This window comes from Cervus canadensis, chromosome 7 (assembly GCF_019320065.1).
Source record: "Cervus canadensis isolate Bull #8, Minnesota chromosome 7, ASM1932006v1, whole genome shotgun sequence".
Classification (NCBI taxonomy): domain Eukaryota; kingdom Metazoa; phylum Chordata; class Mammalia; order Artiodactyla; family Cervidae; genus Cervus; species Cervus canadensis.
This window is the reverse complement of record NC_057392.1, coordinates 10756042-10776326: the sequence shown is the minus strand read 5'-3', so window position 1 is coordinate 10776326 and position 20285 is coordinate 10756042. Positions and strand designations below refer to the sequence as shown.

The window sequence follows — 20285 nt, the reverse complement described above, 5'->3', positions numbered from 1 at the left end:
GAATTTAGTTTCCTGTGCTCTCCAGTAGGTCCTTGCTGTCCTCTTTTATGTCATGTCATTGCTCTCATGTTTTATATATACTAGTATGTATCCGTCAGTCCCAAACTCCAAATTTTTTCCTTTCCCTATCCTTCCCCTTTGGTAACCATAGGCTTGTTTTTTATATCTAGGAGTCTGTTTCTGTTTTGTAAATAAGTTCATTTGTATCATATTTTAGATTCCACATAGAAGTGATATCATATGATATTTGTCTCTCTTAAGAGTCCTGGTGACTCAGATGGTAAAGAATCTGCCTGCAGTGTAGGAGACCCAGGTTTGATTCCTGGGTTGGGAAGATCCCCTGGAAAAGGAAATGGCAACCCACTCCAGTATTCTTGCCTGGAGATTTCTAATGACAGAGGAGACTGGCAGGCTACCGTTCATGGGGTTGCGAAGAGTCAGACACGACTGAGTGACGCTTTCATTTTCTTTAGTTCACTTAGTATGATAATGTCTACATCCATCCATGTTGCTGCAAATGGCAATTATTTTATTCTTTTATTTATTTTTAGTAAAAAAATTTTTTTCCATACTAAGTGACATGTAGGATCTTAGTTCTCCATCAGGGATTGAACCTGTGCCTTTTGCAGTGGAAGCATGGAGTCTTAATCACTGAATCGCCAGGGATGTCTTTCATTCTTTTTTATGGCTGAGTAGTATTTTATTGTATATATGCAATACATCTTCTTTATCCAGTCATCTCTTAATGGACATTTAGGTTGCTCCTATGTCTTGGCTGTTGTTAATAGTGCTATTATAAATACTGGAGTGCATGTATTTTTTCTGAATTAGAGTTTTCTCTGAATATATGCTCAGGATTCCAGCATAATGTTGGATTCCAGCACCATTTGTTGGAAAGACTGTTCTTTCTCCATTGAATGGTCTAAGGATCATTGTTGAAAACCACTTGACCAAATATGGAAGGGTTTATTTCTGGGCTGATCTCTTCCATTCGTCTGTATGTCTACTTTAATGCCAGTTCCACACTGTTTTGAAGTCAGTGTGAGATCTCCAACTTAGTTTTTTAAAAATTGTTTGACTGCCATTCTTTTATTGCATCAATTGAGATGATGGGTTTTTTTCCCTTCATCCTGTTGAGGTGACACATCATATTGATTAGTTTTTGTCTGTTGACCCATTCTCAAATTCCAGGAATAAATCCCACTTGATTATAGTGTATAAACCTTTTAATGTTCTCCTTTGGTTTGCACATATTTTGTCCAGGATTTCTATGTCAGTATTCATAAAGGATATTTGTAATTTAAAAAAAATATTATTTGACTGCATGCAGAGTCTCTTGAGGCTCCACATCAAATTTAGGATGGATTTTTCTGTTTCTTCAAAAATGTCATTGGGATTTTGATAGGGATGACATTGAATCTGTGTCTTTCAATCCACAAACAGCTGTCTTTTCTGTTATACCTTCTTTAATTTCTTTCAGAAATGTTTTGTAATTTTCATTGTTACAAGTTTTCTTTTTTCTTTTGCCTTTTTGCCTTATTCCTAAGTGCTTTATTCCTCTAAGCACTTGAGAAGCTATTGTAAATTAACTTGTTTTTGTAACTTCCTTTTCAGATTTTTCATTGTTAGTGTACAACTATTTTGCAACTGATTTTGTTTTGTTAATTTTGTATCCTGCAACTTAATTTGTTCATTCTAACTTTGTGTGTAGTCTTTAGGGTTTTCTGCATATAAAATCCATGTCGTCTGCAAACTAGATAATTTTATTCTTTCTTTCTGATTTAGATGCCTTTTCTTTTCTTTTGTTTTTGGTTGCTTTGATTAGATCTATGTTGAATAGAAGTGAGAAAATGGGCATCCTTACCTTGTACCTGTTCTTAGAGGAAAGCTTCTAATCTTTTACCATTGAGTATGTTAGCTGTAGGTTTTCCGTATATGACCTTAATCATGTTGAAGTAGTTTCTTTCTAGTTTTCTGAATATTTTTATCATGAAAGTGTTGAATTCTGTCATGCTTTTTTTGCATTGAGATGATCGTGTAATTTTTTTCTTTGTTTTTTGTTAATGTGGTATATTACATTGATATTGGTGTGTTTAACCATCCTTATATTTCAGGAAAAAATAATTGTTCGTTTTGGTGTATAATTCCTTATAAAATATCATTGGATTAGGTCTGTTGGTATTTTGTTGAGTATTTTTACATCAATATTTATATGGGATATTGATCTGTACTTTTCTTGTAGTGTCTTTGTCTGCTTTGGTATTAAGGTAATGCTGGGGCTCATAGAATGAATTAGGAGATATTTCCTCCTCTTCAATTTTTTGGAAAGAGTTTGAGGGGATTGGTATTTAATCTTTCTTAATATTTGGTAGAATTCAATGGTGAAACCACTTGGTCTTGAGCTTTTATTTGGGAGGTTTTTGATTACTGATTGAGTCTCCTTACTAGTTACAGGTCTATTCAGATTTTCTACTTTTTCATGATTCAATCTTGGTAGTAGGTTGTATGTTTCTAGGAATTTTGTCCATATCATCTAGGTTATCCATTTTGTTGGTATAGAATTGTACATAGGACTCATAATCTTTTTATTTCTGTAGAATTGGTAGTTATGTTTCCACTTTCATTTCTGTTTAAAAAAATTTTTTTTGTCTTGGGCGGTGCTGAATGTTCATTTCTGCATGTGGGCTTTCTCTAGTTGTAGTGAGGTGGTGTGGGCTACTCTCGTTGGGATGGGTAGGCTTCTAATTGCAGTGGGTTCTCTTATTGAAGAACACAGGACCTAGGGTGTGCATGCTTCAGTAATTGTGGCTTCTGGGCTCTGGAGTGTGGGTTCTGTAATTGTGGCCGGGATTGAATCTGTGTCCCCTGCATTGGCAGGTGATTCTTAACCACAGGACCACCGGGAAAGTCCCCCCACTTTCATTTCTGAGTTTAGTAATTTGAATCTCTTTTTGCTAAATATTGCTATTTGTCCATCTTGCTAAATATTTGTCGATTTTGTTGATCTTTTTGAAAAACCAACTTCTGGTTTTACTGATTTTTTTTCTCCCCCTATTTTTTCTATTTTTCACTTATCTCAGTTCTAATATTTATTTCCTTCCTTCTGCTCTTTAGGTTTAGTTCTTTTTTTCTTGTTAAGTTCCTTAAGGTGTAAAGTTGGGTTCAGAACTTTCTTAGTGTAAGTGTTTACAGCTTTAATTTCTCCTCTTAGCACTGTTTTTGCTGTAGCTCATAAGTTTTTGTATGCTTTCATTTCTTCATATTTTTTAATTTCCCTTGATTTCATCTCAGTCCGTTGGTTGTTTAAAGTGTGATGTTTAATTTCCACCTATTTGTAAGTTTCCAGTTTTCTTTCTGTTTCCAGTTTCATTCCATTGTGATCAAACAAGATAGCTTGTATGATTTCAATTTTTAAAAATTTCTTAAGCTTGTTTTGTATATGACTAACATGTAGTCCATCTGATGTAATACTTTTGTTTACCAAGCAGATTCCAGTTCGGTCAGTTGTCCCCAAGATTTCCTTTATAGCGTTTTCTTTAGCACAGGATCCATTTCGGGCTCGCATATTCCATTTAGTTGTTATATTGCATTAACTTCCTTTACCCTATGACAATTCCTCAGATTCCTTGTCATGACATCGAAGGCTACAGAATGAATTATTTCATAGGTTGTTGCTCAGTTTGGGTTTATCTGGCATTTCCTCACGATCAGATTCAGATTAGATATCCCAGTCTGTCTACTACATTGGTGATATTGTATCCTTGCCTCACAGATGATCACATCTGGAGGCAAGTGGTGGCCATCTGCCCTTCATTGATGATATTAATTTGATCATTGTTGAAGTGTTGTCTGGTTTCTCCACTGTGTAGTTGCTGTTTTTCCTTTGTAGCTGATCCTCACTGAAAAGACGCTTTGAGGCCATATAACTGTTCCACGTTATACTTTTGCTCCTTGATTAATATCTATCGATTATTCCTGTCCAAACCAATCTTTACAAGATGGTTATTTTCCAGCTCCACCACTTGCTTCATATTAATTGCCATTTTACTTTAAGGAAGAGCCCTGTATTTCTTGGGCATTTGTTCATTTCATTGACTTAATATAGGTTCATGGATTTCAGATTTTACTGAGTGGTTTATAATCCATTACTATCATTATTTTGATGCTCAAATCATCCTTCCCTTAGCCAGTGGGAGTCCCTGTAAGCTGGCTTCTGTGCCCTTTTGATAGGAGAACCAGTGTCAAATGAATACTTTATGGATAGTGTGTTTAAGTTCTTGAACCTTTTCCAACCCTGAAGTCATGAAGATACTTTCTGTTTTCTAAAGGCTTTGTTATTTTGTGTTTTATATTTTCATCTAAAATTGGAGTGGCTTTTGCACATAGAGGCTAGTTTGATTTATTTAAATTTTTTTTTTCCAATACAGGTACTTAGTTGACATAGAGCCTTATATTGAAAAGAACATTGTCTCCTGCTCTGTAATGTCATTTCTGTCACGAATCAAGTGTCCATATATCAAGAGTGTTTATTGCGCTTTCTCAATCCGTTTTGCTTATCTCTGTGGCGGTCAGTACCATACTATCAATGGCAATGGCTTTATAACAAATGTTCGTATCTGGTACAGCAAGTTGTTCCCTCTTATTTTCTTTAAGTCATATGGATATGGGATATTCTTGACCCTTTGCATTTCCACATATTTTACAACTTTGAGATATAGTCGATGCAGGTGAACTGCACACATTTAAATTGTGTAATTAAGAGTTTTTTGATGCGTGTTTATAGCCATGAAGCCATGACCACAATTACGATAATGAACGTAGCCATTACTTCCCAGAGTTTCTTCATGTATCATTGTAATTCATTCTTTCCTACCTCCCAGCCCTGTCCTCAGGTTCATCTGCTTTTTATCACACTAGATTAATTTGCATGTTCTAGAATATTATGTTGATATACACAGAATCATACAAAATAAAATTCTACAAAATAACATTTTGTATGTACCAAGTATATACAAAAAGTATGTACTTTTTTCTTCATTCACAGTTTTCTAAAATTTTATTTTATTTTATATTTGACTCCACTGAGTCTTTGTTGCTCAAAGTATAAATATATAAATTTATACTTTAAATAAATGTATAATATATAAATATACTTATATATATTAAAAATATATAAATGATCCCATATGCATGGATGTCAGAGAAACTGACAGTGGTTGCCTTTGGGGATGGAAATGGAGGCCTGGAAATAAGGGCTGGCATGTAGATTTACATTCCACTGTATCCCCTATTCTGGTTAAATATTTTATAATATGTCTTTATATCTTTAAGTTAGAAACTAGAAATCAAAGCCTATCAGTCTCTCAGAACACCAAACATTGATTATTATCATTGTCTCCAGATGGCTTCACTTAAAGTGACTGGTTCATTTTCGGCAAACTGCAGACCGGTGCCTTTCTTCATCTATAAATAAGGTGATAATAGTTCCTAGGCTTTAATGACACAGTCTGATGAAGTGCTTAGAAAAGTCCTTGGTGCATAGCAAGGTCTGCATCAGGGCCACCTGTTAGGGTGTGGCCCTACAGATGACCCTGAAATGTTAGCCACACTGCAGGTCATTTTGCTGAGAGAGAACCAGGCAATGAAGACTTTTTGATGGCAAGGCAGGGAAAACCTGGGTCTTTACTTTGGTTAGGCATCTGTGAGCTGTATCCTAACCTGGTTCTGCCACCATGTCACCGCCTTCCCTGAGATTGAACTTTCTGGAATTCTCTGGTTTCAGGACACCTCCTACTTATTCATCACTGGCCCTGACGTTGTGAAGTCTGTCACCAATGAGGACGTTACTCAGGAGGAACTCGGGGGTGCCAGGACCCACACCACCATGTCAGGTGAGGGGCCTTGAGGCTCATCTCACTGTTGTCAGACACTGAGAGGAGACATTGCTAGAGCTGACAGTCTCTTACAAATATCACTTCATTGACAGAGTTTATTCGAGTAGACTGTAGTGTGACATATTGTCTACAGATAGTAATAAATGTGGATTTATATCTCAAACTCGTTAACTAGCAGGGTAATTTTAATGCTTTTGTAGTCTTTGAAAATGTTGAGCTAACTAGAATGATGGCTGTAAGAATTATGATTCATGTGAGTATAGTTGAACTTAAAAAATTGCATTTTGATGTGACTTTTTAAAAAGAAAATAATTATTTGGCTGTGCTGAGTCTTAGTTGAGGCGAGCAAGACCTTTAGTTGTGGCCTGTGGGATCTAGTTCCCTGATCAGGGATTGAATCCAGGCCTTCTGCATTGGGAGGGGGGGGTCTTAGCCACTGGACCATACCAGGGAAGCCCTTTGGTGTGGGACTTTTTTTACTCCAAAGTTGGGGTATGTTTTAAGAGTCAGTGGCATCTTACCAGTCATCGTTGGCCGGTGAGCACATGGTCAAGACTCGTGTGCTCACGAGCTTGGGCATAGCTTTTCACCTCCTTAAGGTTAAGTGTCACATATGCTGGAAGATTATTCTTTGCTTTCACCATTGAAAGATGCTGTTTATACACTGAGGCGTGTAATTGGGAGCAGAGCATGAATCTGATATTAGAGAAGACAGTTGTTGGAATAATGATTGGAATTCCATAATTCCTTAGCAAAAGACCTCAAGTTGTGAAAGATTGCATACCACACAGGAAGCAGTGTAATTGAAGGCAGGAGAAATTGCCTCTTTGAGAGATTTCAGAGCATCGAGAGGCTGGTGGATGATCTGTGCACTTCGCTGTATTGTGGTTAAGGCATTGGGTCATCATTTGATTGTCAGTGTTTCTTTCTTAGTGTACATATAGTCGAGGTATGTCTTAATGTCCGTGAGGTCTTAACATTTGATGAAATTTGGTTAAAAAATAAAAGTCAGATCTCTTGATTCCCCCCACCCACAGAAGTTGTTCCTCCCCTATCTTGGGTGGGGGTCACCCTGACACACCCCTTTCTCTTACCCCTCAGGTACTTTCAGCTCTCTGGCCAGCACACTTCTCACTGCTGACCCACAGTTTGTCACATTCCTATCTCAGGGCTCAATTGGCAGCAGTTTTTTTCTTACTGGAATATAAAATAACGTTGCAACTTTTTTTTCCCTTTGTTCGTAGTCTTGACTTTATTGTAGATTTATAGATCTGATTTTATAGATCACAGTGCAGAAGTTCTTAAATTAATACCATCATTGAAAATTAACCATAGTATTTTCAAAACTGTATATATTTATTTAAATAGAGTATAGTTTTATAATGTGTTCATTCCTGCTCTACAACAAAGTGAATCTGCTATATGTATACAAACATCCTCTCCATTTTGGATTTCCTTCCCATTTAAGTCACCACAGAGCACTGAGTAGAGTTCCCTGTGCTATACAGTAGGTTCCATTGGTTATCTAGTTTATATATAGTAGTGTCTATATGTCAATTCCAGTCTCACAATCCATCCCACCCTAAATAATGCTGAGTCTTGATGGAGTCAGATTTGATGAAATATGCAGTTTTTTTCCTGACTGAAATAATATTACATGTTTGTGGTAGATAATTTAGAAACTATAGGAGAAAAATCACTAGGAATTTTATTACCCAAAGATAAACACTATTCATTTTTTGGTTATACCCTGCAGTCTTCTAGTGCAGATGAATGTGAATATACAACTGCATACTCAAACATAGGTGTATAATGTTCATTTGTGGCCTGTTTTTTCTTTTGACAGCGTAATGTGATGAATGACTGTTTGTTACATTATATTTTCTTTTATAACATAATTTTAGCTTTAAAAGCATCATTTGGTGTCCTGAATCTTAGGCTCTTGGGCTGTGTCTGATGTGCTTAGCTCTGTAGTCTTAGGGTAAGACCCAAAATATGCTCTACGTGCACACATATATATTTATATTTTAGTAATAGCTTTATTGAGATATAATTCACATAGCGGGCTGTGTTTGGGAGAGGGGCCAGGGGAAACCCCAGTGACTAGGTGATATTAGGGCAAAAATTTGTATAATATAAGGAGTGACCCCTGTAGGGGTGTAGATTTGGAGCAGAAGAAACAGGCTGCAGAGACAGAGGATCAGCTTGAAGGTGTGTGGTGGGGTGCCATTCTCAGTGGAGGGGGGCAGCAACAGGGCTATCAGCCGGCCTGCCCTAGAAGAGGCAGGTGGACATGAAGCTGTGTCTCTGGGCTAACATGCGCCCTGGCTCATCACGTCCTCCCTGTCTTCTCAGGCGTGGCCCACCGGGCTTTTGAGAATGACGTTGATGCCTTGTGTAATCTCCGGGAGTTCTTCAACTACCTACCTCTCAGCAATCAGGACCCAGCTCCTGTCCTTGAGTGCCATGACCCCAGGTGAGTTGCAGGTTGGAGTCCTTCTCTGGTCCCCCTGCCCTGGCTGGACCTCCAGGGTCTGCCCTGGTGGGCAGCTGGGAGTAGATTGTGGAGTGGGAGGTGGCTTGTCTGGGTACGGAAGCCAAGAAGATGTCATTTGTTTATTAAAATTTTTTTAATTTTAATATTTATTTTTGGCCATGCTGTGTGGCATGCAAGATGTTAGTTCCCCAACCAGGGATCGAACCCGTGCTCCCTCCAGTGGAAGTGTGGCGTCTTAACCACTGGACTGCCAGGGAAGACCCAAAAGATCTTGTTTTTATTTTTTTTTTCCTCTCTGTAATACCTGACAAGTAGCTTGGGAATTAAAAAAATGGGGCCCCAAAATATTATTTTTGGAAGTCTTAATTTGTTCAGAAATGAGATAGATTGTGTTTGTTTGTATTAACTTGAAGTAAATCAGTGTGAACTGATACAGACAGTGTGCCCTTTAGGAAATCTGCTTATGCATACTTGCTTGTGGCCAGACGCTAGGGCAGCCCTGGGGAAGGCCGTGTTGCTGGCCACCCTGCGTAGACCTTCTTCACTTTCCTTCTTGCTTATGTGGGCCACTGTCTGATGTGGGGGCACTCCACAGACTAAACCAGAAGCCCAGCTGGGGAACCACTGCTCCAGACGTCTGGTGGCTTTCTCCTCCACTTTGTTTCCTCTCTGATTTTGGAGCACTCACTTGGCCTACACGACTTCTGCAGAAGGATTTGAAATTGTGTCCCTCGAGAAGAAGCCGTTTTCAGACCCTCCCCTGTGGGTGGACCTGGGCTCCCACCTTCTGGGCTGTGTCTGGGCCAGGGTTGCTCTGAAGAATCATGTCCCCAGGACCCCTTCCTGTCTGCCTTCATTACTCCTCAGGGGACCCAACCAGTGACCCACTGTGTGTGGTCATGAAAAGGAGGGTGGTCACCAGGCCCAGAGCAATGGGCACAGCCTCCTTTTCTAAGCCTCTGCACTGTGTGGGGGTTCTTGAAAAGTTTAGGACATCTTTGAAGGTGTTATGGACCAAGGGCCTACACATGTCTGAATAGCCTGCTTTGGCCCAGCCATAGCTGCTGTCTATTCAGTCCCAGGGAAGCTGTATGTGTCTGAGTAAACAGCGAATGAACAGTAAGGGAGGCCTTTGTTACTGGGTGGGGTGATGCCCAAAATCCCAGTGTGGGAATTGTCTTGTTCCCACAAGACAGACTTGGATGGACATTGTCTTGTTTACTACATGTCTTTTAGTACCCTGTACAGTCCCCGGAGTGTGGGAAGTGTTCAGAGGATAAATGAAGACATCACCACATTCAGGAGAATAAGCTCATTTTTTTCCTCTAAATGAAAATGGGAAGATCTTCTAGGTCAATATCAAGCTCAGGTTCATTTTAATGTGGTGGTAGCATAGGAATGTATCTTTGGGGACTGCTTTGCAAGCCCAGCAGGGACAGAATCAGTCCAGCCCCTACACTCTTGTCTCCCCCATTTCCCTCTCCTATATCCCCCACCACCCACAGAAGGCAACCGACTCTTCCATGTTGATTACATCTACTTCTTTTTCTACCCAAAGTGACCGTCTGGTTCCTGAGCTTGACACAATTGTCCCTTTGGAATCTACCAAAGCCTACAACATGGTGGACATCATCCACGCTGTGAGTGCCACATCTGTCTGTCTGTCTGTCTGTCTGCTGGCTTGGCAGTGTGCATGTCCTTGTGCTTTGGCTCAGTGAGGAAGTGCGGGACCCACACGCCCTCACGGCAGGCACCACAGACAGGGCGTGGGGTGGCACGGAACCAGGGCACCGAGGAACGTGTTGAGGGAAGACAGTGGCTCTGGCCACCCTGCTGGCCCTGGCCATGGAGAAGGGGCCGTGTGTCCAGAGCCTGGAGTTGAGGTGGGTTGACTCTTCACACACTTCTGCCTGGGGTCTCATGCTCAGAGGGCGTTTTGTTTCTCTAGAGAAAGGAGAGTTCACGAGGCACCCTGTGACAGTTGAGGGGTATGTGTGTAGGTCTGAGGAGCACAGGAGTCCTTTGTACCTCTTTCTTGGTGTAGGGGGTTCCCGGCTCATTAAGTGAAGAGGACAGTGTTGGAGTGAACTGGAGGCGCCTGTCCATGGCCCTTGTCTCCCTCCTGCTTCCCCATGTGTTCTGAGCTCTCAGCTCTTCTCGCTTAATTCAGCCCAGGCAGCTCTGTGGGGACAGCCTCTCCCAAGGCCTGGCTCCCCCAGGGACCTGTTCCTTCTCCCCTGTGCTGTGGGAAGGCAGCGTGAGTCAGCAGCTGATCCTGGTTGCCGGGATCATTGCCGGCTGAGCACCATGCGAGCCCCCTTCCTCCAGCATGCCCTCCTCTGACCTTGGCCTTCCCTACTCTGCACCTCGCAGTTGTCCTGTCCATCTCTCACTGTCTCTGTCCTTCCCTTTCTTCTGGAGCCCTCCGCACCTTCTGGACACTTCCTTCCTGACCCAGCTTGGACTCTGCCATTGTGCTAGATTTTGGTAGCCAGGCACTGTTCTCACTGACACCTCTGCCGTTGTGCCAGATGTTAGTAGCCAGGCCCTGTTCTTAGTGACACTGTGATGGACAAAACCCTACCTTGGCGACCTCACCTCTGGGCAAGAGATTCAGAGAGTGAAAGCATACCCAGCATGGGTAATTTTAGGTCCAGAATTACAGTGAATAAGGTAAAATGGTGTCTTTTGTCATCAGTGCCCCGATTCTCCTTTGATCCTATGGAGCGCCATCCCTGGTTCAAGGCTGCAGTCATCTGCCCATCCACCCGTGTTGCTAGCCTGCTGGGGCGAAGCCTGAGCTGGGTCCTCGGTGTGCCTCTCTGGCCCCTGGCTTGAATATGTGTTGTGAACCTCCGCTCAGCCCCTGGTCTTATCTTCTTCACTCTTCCTGATCCAAACCCTAACTTCCTTGTCTACTGCGCACTCGGATCACATGACACTGGCATTTCCTTTATGGAGAAAATTAAGAGCATCAGGTTCCTCAAGCCCATTGTTGCCCATTTCTACCCCCGCCCCCCATCACCCTCCCAACTCCCCACATCATATCTCCCCAGGCACAAGGAATGAGGTGCCTTCACCGGGGCTCCTTGCTCCATCCCTGTCTATCTGGCCTCTTGCTTTCTTACCTGGTTTAACTTCTCCCTCTCGTAACTCCTTCCTTTGGGCAATCAATGTGTTTGAACATGTATGGACTTCTTGTTGGCTAAAACATGCCCCTCTTTACCTGTATTTCTGCTTAACTGCTGTCCACAGTCTTTTCTCCCTTTTTCCTTCATCTCCTCATGTCTCTTCTTCCTTTATTCCTCTCTGGAACCTGGCTTCTGGTTTTGTCCCTCTGTTGAATGACAGCCCTCCTGATGACTTCTCCAATTGCTAACTCCAGGGGCCAAGAGCATTAAATAGGTGTAGTTACAGAGGTAACCATTATTATTATTTTTAACAATTACAAGTCTTCCTAAAACAAAGCAAAATTATGTAGAGTAGCTCAAATGCATCACATAGAGAAACAGAGAAGCCTCCCTGCTGTTCTCTTCCAGGCACTGTTTCCCCCTAAACATTTAAGGGAAACCACCATACTGACTTTTAACAGCATAGTTTAGTTTTTCTTGGTTTTGTATATTATAGGAATGGAGTCATATAGTGTGTGGTCTGGCCTGTCTGGTTACTTTGATTCAACATGACAATTGAAATTTGTCTGCATTGTGTATTGTTCCCATGGTTCTTCATCTTTTATATGAACAGACCACAGTTTATCTACTGTTGATGGGCATTTGGATATTTCTGGTTTGAGGCTATTACAAATAGTTCTGATATGATCATTCTGTTATGTGATTTTGGCCAAAAAGTAAAGAAAACTTTCGCGTCTCTGAGTCCATACTGAGAGTGGAAGCACCACGTCACAGTCGTGCACACACGGGGCTTGAGTGGACACTGCCCAAGTGTTATTCCTCTTAAAAGGACACCAGTCCTTTCAGACTAGGGCCTGAATCTTTATGACCTTGTTTATCTCCTTAAAGGTCCCGTCTCCAAGTATAATCACACTGGGTGTTAGGTTTCAACATATGAATTTGGAGGAGGGGTACACAATTCAGTTCATAAAGTGCCATAATAAGAATGTGCAAGTTTTCTTTCTTTTTCTATGGACTGAACAACTGAAATAGCATTGGGATTTTCTCCTCTTTAAAAATCTTGGAGAAATTCTCACGTAAAATTGTCAGTGCCTAGTGCTTTATTGTTATTTTTTTTGATGGAGGAGTGCCTTTTTGATAACTTCCTCTGCTCTTTAATGCTAATGTCTCTAAACTATCTAAACTGTTGCTGGGGTCAGTTTTGGCAAAGTATATAAATTTTTCTCTGTGACTCACCTATTTCATCCAGATTTTTAATTTTACCTGCATAGGCTTATGTAGGGTTATATAGTCTCAGACCAGCAAAATCTGTGTCAGTGGTTTTCTCCTCTCACATTTTGTATTCTGTATTTTCTTGATAGTTACCTAGTAGTTGAAATATTTTATTGAGGTAATTTGAAGAGTCAACTTTCAGAGCTTTTTCTTTTTTAAGGCTCTGTGTTTTTTGCTTTTGTATTAACTCCTTTTCTCCTTTCATTTAATCATTTTTTCCCCCGTCTCAGATTTTTGAACCAGAAGTTTAATATATTTTCTTTAATTTTGATATAGTCACATCTAACTGCAGGGGAGGTTAGGAAATATGAGGGCCATTTGGCCATCGTTTCTGTTACAGTGGTAGAAATGGAAGCTGGATTTTTGGTGGATACTTAGAAGTCTCTGCTACACTTTCGTAATTCTTTTAAAATAAAAGTAAATAATATTTACAAAGGAGAAAACATAGTATGGAAACATGTAAGGTGAAATGCAAATCTTTTCTCTCTCCTCATCAGTATTTCTCAGAGGTAACTACTATTAAGTTTCTTGTGTATCTTTCCAGAAAACAAATTATATGTCAAATATGTGTCAAATATATTTACTTTTAACTGAAAAATAATTATTATAGACACTTGCACACCTTGCTTTTTTTCACTTTCTTTCCCAATCGTGACATACAAATTTACCTTATTTGTTATGATGGCTGTATGTTATTCCATTGTATGGGTGGAACACTATTTAAGCATCACTGTACTGATGGACAGTTCAGTCTTTTATAGTTTTTGCTTTTACAGTAGTGATGCAGAAAACATCTCTGTGTATCAGTATGTTTTTGTGACTATATCCATTGGATCAGAATGGATATTTGGCCAGTAATGGAATTTGGCCAGAGAGCAAAAGTCTTAAAATTGTTTTTTTTTTTTTTTAAAGGCAGTAGGGAAGGTGGTATTTCTGGGTAGTCATGGTCTTCTAAATCTAAAACTCTACACATCCTTGAAAAACTGTATGTAGGTCAATAAGAAGAAAAAAGAAACAACTACCAATTCCATGCCTTTATTGTAACCAGAAGATAGGAAACCATAAACTTAATATAAAAATGAGTGGAACAATAAATAGTTGGACTGTTTCTTGAGTTTTGGCTATAAGTCTCTGTGGAGAGCTAGAAGAAGTGTTGAGATGTTGCTCAGAAGAAAGAGAAGGGAATTTAGAAGAAACCACTCAGAGAGAAAGTTCACTGTAAGAGTGAAAATATTGGAAAAGAGTCCTGTTAGTTCAGAAGAGTTACTTCAGAGGGGAGATTTAAACATGCACAGGAATTAGGAAAGCAGTCATGGAAGGGTATTCCTTCTTGGGAAGAAAAGATTTAAAGGAAGAGAGAGGCATCTTTCAGTTCAGTTCAGTCGCTCAGTCGTGTCCGACTCTTTGCGACCCCATGAACCGCAGCACGCCAGGCCTCCCTGTCCATCACTAACTCCCGGAGTTCACCCAAACTCATGTCCGTTGAGTCGGTGATGCCATCCAGCCATCTCATCCTCTGTCGTCCCCTTCTCCTCCTGCCCCCAATCCCTCCCAGCATCAGGGTCTTGTCTTTTTTTTTTTTTTTTAAGGATCTTTTCAAATGAGTCAGCTCTTTGCATCAGGTGGCCAAAGTATTGGAGTTTCAGCTTCAACATCAGTCCTTCCAGTGAACACCCAGGACTGATCTCCTTTAGGATGGACTTGTTGGATCTTGCAGTCCAAGGGACTCTCAAGAGTCTCCTCCAACACCACAGTTCAAAAGCATCAGTTCTTTGGCACTCAGCTTTCTTTATAGTCCAACTCTCACATCCATACATGACTACTGGAAAAATCATAGCCTTGACTAGATGGACCTTTGTTGACAAAGTAATATCTCTGCTTTTTAATATGCTGTCTAGGTTGGTCATAACTTTCCTTCCAAGGAGTAAGTGTCTTTTAATTTCATGGCTGCAATCACCATCTACAGTGATTTTGGAGCCCTGAAAAATAAAATCAGCCACTGTTTCCACTGTTTCTCCATTTATTTGCCATGAAGTAATGGGACTGGATGCCATGATCTCAGTTTTCTGAATGTTGAGCTTTAAAGCCAACTTTTTCACTCTCTTCTTTCCCTTTCATCAAGAGGCTCTTTGGTTCTTCTTCACTTTCTGCCATAAGGGTGGTGTTATCTGCATATATGAGGTTATTGAGGCACCTTTGGAAATTATGAAATGAGGGAAGAATGAAGAAAGAGATAAATGTATGTGTTTGTAAGATAAAAACAAAAATTTGAAGGTCATAATACCCCTTTCCCTACCACTCTAATATCAAGACATCCATTAACTAAATGGCACTTTGTTATACTGACAGAAGAGGGTGCTCTTGAACTGGGAATCTTGTTCACCACCCAAACTGCCAACCTTGTTCATTCAGATACAAGTAGTTTATCTATATAAAGCTACTAAAATTAGAAAACCAAAAATGAGAATGAAAAACTTCACTTGACAAAACTCCTTTCAGAGTAAGAGTTCATTCAGCAGATGATCACCCTGCAGTTGTGTTCAGCAGCCTCAAATCACTTGAACTGTGAAAAATTCAGAAACAAATAACAGAATAGACATAAAATAGGGAGAAGTAAAAGTTAGTGGTAACTGAATTAAAATGTGGGGAACAAAATCACATATCAGAAATGAAGACAATTATAGAGTACTCTAGGGAGAAAGTTTGAATGAAATTTAATAAGGAATGTTGTAAAAAGGGGGAAGACAACCAAGAATATAAAGAAAAAGGTGCAGGTGATTAAAGTGGCAAAGAAGACTGAACATGCATATAACTGGAGTGTCTGATGAAGGACAAACAGGTATAGAATTGATGTGTAAAACTGTAATCTAAGAAAGCATTCCAGAAATAAGACCCAGAGCTACACTGCCACTGAGTATATGGGAAAATTAACCAAGAATGATGAAACTCTAGTTAATATCCACATATAACCATTAGATTAAAAAAAACCCTCAGATCGGTCATGACTGCGCACATAGTGCACATACAAATAGGATTTTGAGGCAAAAAGATGAAAACTTACAAGGTTAGGAGGACTAGAGTAGCAGCAGATTTCTCAAAAGCAACAACAGAGCAAGGCAACAATAGCAAAACACTCCTGGAGACTCCAGGAAAGAGTATGGGACTGAGGATTTTATGTCTGGCCAAGCTGATGTTCATGTATGAAGACTAAAGAAAACTAGTTTTAAATAAATAAAACTGAGGGAATCCTGTGTTCCCAGGTGTTTCTTGAAGCTACCAGAGGATGAGTTTCATCCAACCAAGAGATGACTGGAGAAATTTTAGCAAGGGGATTGATGGTACTTATTTAATTAGAAGACTAAAACTGGGTTGGGAATGAGTGTTTCAATTGGAGAAAAAAATGCCACGGAAAGATGAAAGAGAAGGATGAGGGAAAGAGTATAACAATAAGTTCACTGATAGTTGTGGTTCAACAGATTTTAAAAGTAGACAACTCAGTTAATAAAGACATTAAGTGGGGAAACAGACTAAGGGCTCTAAAAAGGTATAATTACAGTGGCAACTACTAGATCAAAAATATACACCTTTTTAAATAACAACATAAAACATATAATTTAGAACAGCAAATACAACATGATACACAGAATAATTATAAGAATAAAAATCTAAAATACCAATAAATATGAATGGCTTAACTTATTAAATTCATCTCATTTATTAAAAGAAAAAGATGTTCAATATACCTCATAAAGCAAAGCCAGCTATATGCAATATACAGGAGCCAAAAGTGATTCTGAAAAGTTAAACATAAGGGATGGGCAAAGGTATGTCAGGAGAACAGAAATAGCAAGTATGTGTGAGTCTGATATTGGATGATGTAAAATTCAAATATTTACTGTGACAAGGAAAGACATTTTCAAATGTTAAAAGCCATAATCTACAATAATGATAAAAAGAGCTTTGCCCTAAATGATACAACTACCATCTTTGAAAAAGAAAAGCTATAGGATATTCAAGTAGACATAGGTAGAAACAACACACCATAATTAGTACAATGTACATGAAATGGACAAAAAACATAATATATGGAAGACCTCAGTAACATCATAGATAGATATTATGAATGTATTTCAGACTTTGCAGCCTGGTAAAAGGCAATGAGGAGAAGGTAACCCAGTGGTAACCCAGTCCATTACTCTTGCCTGGAAAATCCCATGGACGGAGGAGCCTGGTAGGCTGCAGTCCATGGGGTCACTAAGAGTCGGACATGACTGAGCGACTTCACTTTCACTTTTCACTTTCATCCATTGGAGAAGGAAATGGCAACCCACTCCAGTGTTCTTGCCTGGAGAATCCCAGGGACCGGGGAGCCTGGTGAGCTGCAGTCTTTGGGGTCGCACAGAGTCGGACACGACTGAAGCGACTTAGCAGCAGCAGCAGCAAAAGGCAATGAATCTTATTCTCAAGTGCACATGGAATATTTACAAAAGTTGATCACATATTTGGTCAGAAAGAAAGCATCCTTGCAGCCCATAAAGCAAAAATATTATAAAAACACTGATCAAAACTAGAAATTTATAGCTACAACAATAAATATACTCATTTGGAAATAAATTTTCTGTTAAACAATTCTTGGATGAAAGGAGAAAATATAAGCCAAAATGACAGAATTATAAGGTGGTGCTAGTGATAAAGAACCCTCCTGCAAGTGCAGGTAGATGTAAAAGATGTGGGTTTGAGCCCTGGGTCAGGAAGATCCCCTGGAGGAGGGCATGGCAACCCACTCCAGTGTTCTTGCCTGGAGAACCCCATGGACAGAGGAGCCTGGTGGGCTGTAGTCCACATGGTCTCAAAGAGTTGGACATGACTGAAGTGACTTAACTTGCACACATGACAGAATTATAAGAGAATTAGATAATAAAAACACTTCTTATCAATATCTACAGAGTGCTCTCTGTGAGAGGAGGAAAATTTATAGCTTCAATGCTTAGTAAAAAATGAAAGAAAGAAAAGAAACTAAATTTTGTACTCAAAAAGCTGGGGAAAAATAAAATATTCTAAAGGAATTTAATAATAAAGCAGAAATTTTATGATTTAGGATATAGAAAAACAACTGTAGCTAATGGAGTAGAATAACTACGAGGCAAGTTAAAAAGACAAGCAAAAAGTGCAAAGGTAGAAATATTGATCAATGGAACAAAATAGAAAGCCCAGAGATAGATCCACGCACCTATGGACACTTTGTCTTTGACAAAGGAGGCAAGGATATACAATGGAAAAAAGACAATCCTTTAACAAGTCGTTCTGGGAAAACTGGTCAACCTCTTGTAATAGAATGAAACTAGAACACTTTCTAACACCATACACAAAAATAAACTCAAAATGGATTAAAGATCTAAATGTAAGACCAGAAACCATGAAACTCCTAGAGGAAAACATAGGCAAAACACTCTCTGACATAAATCACAGCAGGATCCTCTATGACCCACCTCCCAGAATATTGGAAATAAAAGCAAAAATAAACAAGTGGGACCTAATTAAAATTAAAACTTCTGCACAACAAAGGAAACTATAAGCAAGGTGAAAAGACAGCCTTCACAATGGGAGAAAATAATAGCAAATGAAACAACTGACAAAGAATTAGCCTCAAAAATATACAAGCAGCTCCTGCAGCTCAATTCCAGAAAAATAAGCAACCCAATCAAAAAATGGGCCAAAGAACTAAACAGACATTTCTTCAAAGAAGACATACAGATGGCTAACAAACACACGAAAAGATGCTCAACATCACTCATTATCAGAGAAATGCAAATTAAAATCACAATGAGGTACCATCTCACGCCGGGCAGAATAGCTGCTGCCGTAAAGTCTACAAACAATAAATGCTGGAGAGAGTGCAGAGAAAAGGGAACTCTCTTACACTGTTCATGGGAATGCAAACTAGTACAGTCATTATGGAGAAGAGTGTGGAGATTCCTTAAATAACTGGAACTAGAACTCCCATACGACCCAGCAATCCCACTGCTGGGAATACACACTGAGGCAACCAGAATTGAAAGAGACACGTGCACCCCAATGTTCATTGCAGCACTATTTACGATATCCAGGACATGGAAGCAACTTAAATGTTCACTGGCAGATGAATGGATAAGAAAGCTGCATTACATATACACAATGGGATATTATTAAAAATAATGCATTTGAATCAGTTCTAATGAGGTGGATGAAACTGGAGCCTATTATACAGAGTGAAGTAAGTCAGAAAGAAAAACACCAATACAGTATATTAACGCATATATATAGAATTTAGAAAGATGGTAATGATGACCCTATATGCGAGACAGCAAAAGAGACACAGATGTAAAGAACAGACTGTTGGACTCTGTGGGAGAAGGCGAGGGTGGGATGGTTTGAGAGAATAGCATTGACACATGTTTATTACCATATGTGAAATAGATCACCGGTCCAGGTTCAATGCATGAGACAGGATGCTCAGGGCCAGAGGGCTAGTGCACTGGGATGACCGTGGGGGATGGGATAGGGAGGGAGGTGAGAGGCGGGTTCAGGATGGGGGACACATGGATACCCATGGCTGATACATGTCAATGTATGGCAGAAACCACTACAATATTGTAAAGTAATTAGCCTCCCATTAAAATAAATAAGTTAATTTAAAAAAAAAGAAAAAGGAAAAGAAAGGAGATATAAGAAATTTCAAAATCACAAGAGGTTAGATGAACTGGACATTTTATTTGGAAAATACGTTTTACCAAAAACTGACCCTCTTAGAGGTAGAAAGCCTAAGTAGACCCAATTACATAGTAGTTGTTTCACAAAAATAGCAGCAGTCCTAGATGGTTTCTTGTGGGAATTCTATGAAACTTTCAAAGACCAAAGTGTGATAATGCCACATAAATTGTTTCAGAGACTAGACATTAAACACACACATACACACACCCTTTACAAATTCTTTTCATGAAGCAAGTATGGCATTGATACTTGAACCTGATGTAGAGTAGAAAAATATTTCAGATTGGCATCACTTACCATTCACTTGGCAAGAATACCAAATAAATGTTAACTAACGATTTCAACACTGTGTTAATATATACCATAAGGAAGAAGGATTTATTGGAATGCAAGCTTGGTTATATAGAAAATCTATAATGTACTCTGTTAAAAGATGGAAGAAAGATCATGTAGTTGTTTTCACAGATGCTGAGAAAAGTTTTTAAGAAAGTTCAACACCGATTTCTAATACACACACTCAAGAGACTAGTAATTGATGAATATTTAACATGATAGACTTTAATACACACTTCTTCAAAACAAAGCATCTTACTTGATATAGAAATACTTACACTAAGATCTGAGATGCTGTCCATCTTCATTCTTATTTAACATTGTACTGGAGGTATCAACCAATGCAATTGGGCAAGAAAATAAACTAGAGGCAAAAAGCTTTGGAAAGTTTAACCTATGCTTGTAGAG

General features: G+C 39.4%; 1 protein-coding gene across 2 annotated transcripts in view; it reads left to right on the top strand.

Moving 5' to 3' along the window:
- Positions 1–20285, top strand: part of PCCB (propionyl-CoA carboxylase subunit beta) — a 93486-nt gene that overhangs the window by 29871 nt on the left and 43330 nt on the right. For both annotated transcript variants that reach the window (XM_043474337.1, XM_043474338.1), the window contains 3 exons: positions 5783–5891; positions 8250–8370; positions 9950–10031. In XM_043474337.1, the coding sequence (XP_043330272.1) occupies positions 5783–5891; positions 8250–8370; positions 9950–10031 (312 nt within the window). The remainder of the gene's footprint in view (positions 1–5782; positions 5892–8249; positions 8371–9949; positions 10032–20285) is intronic.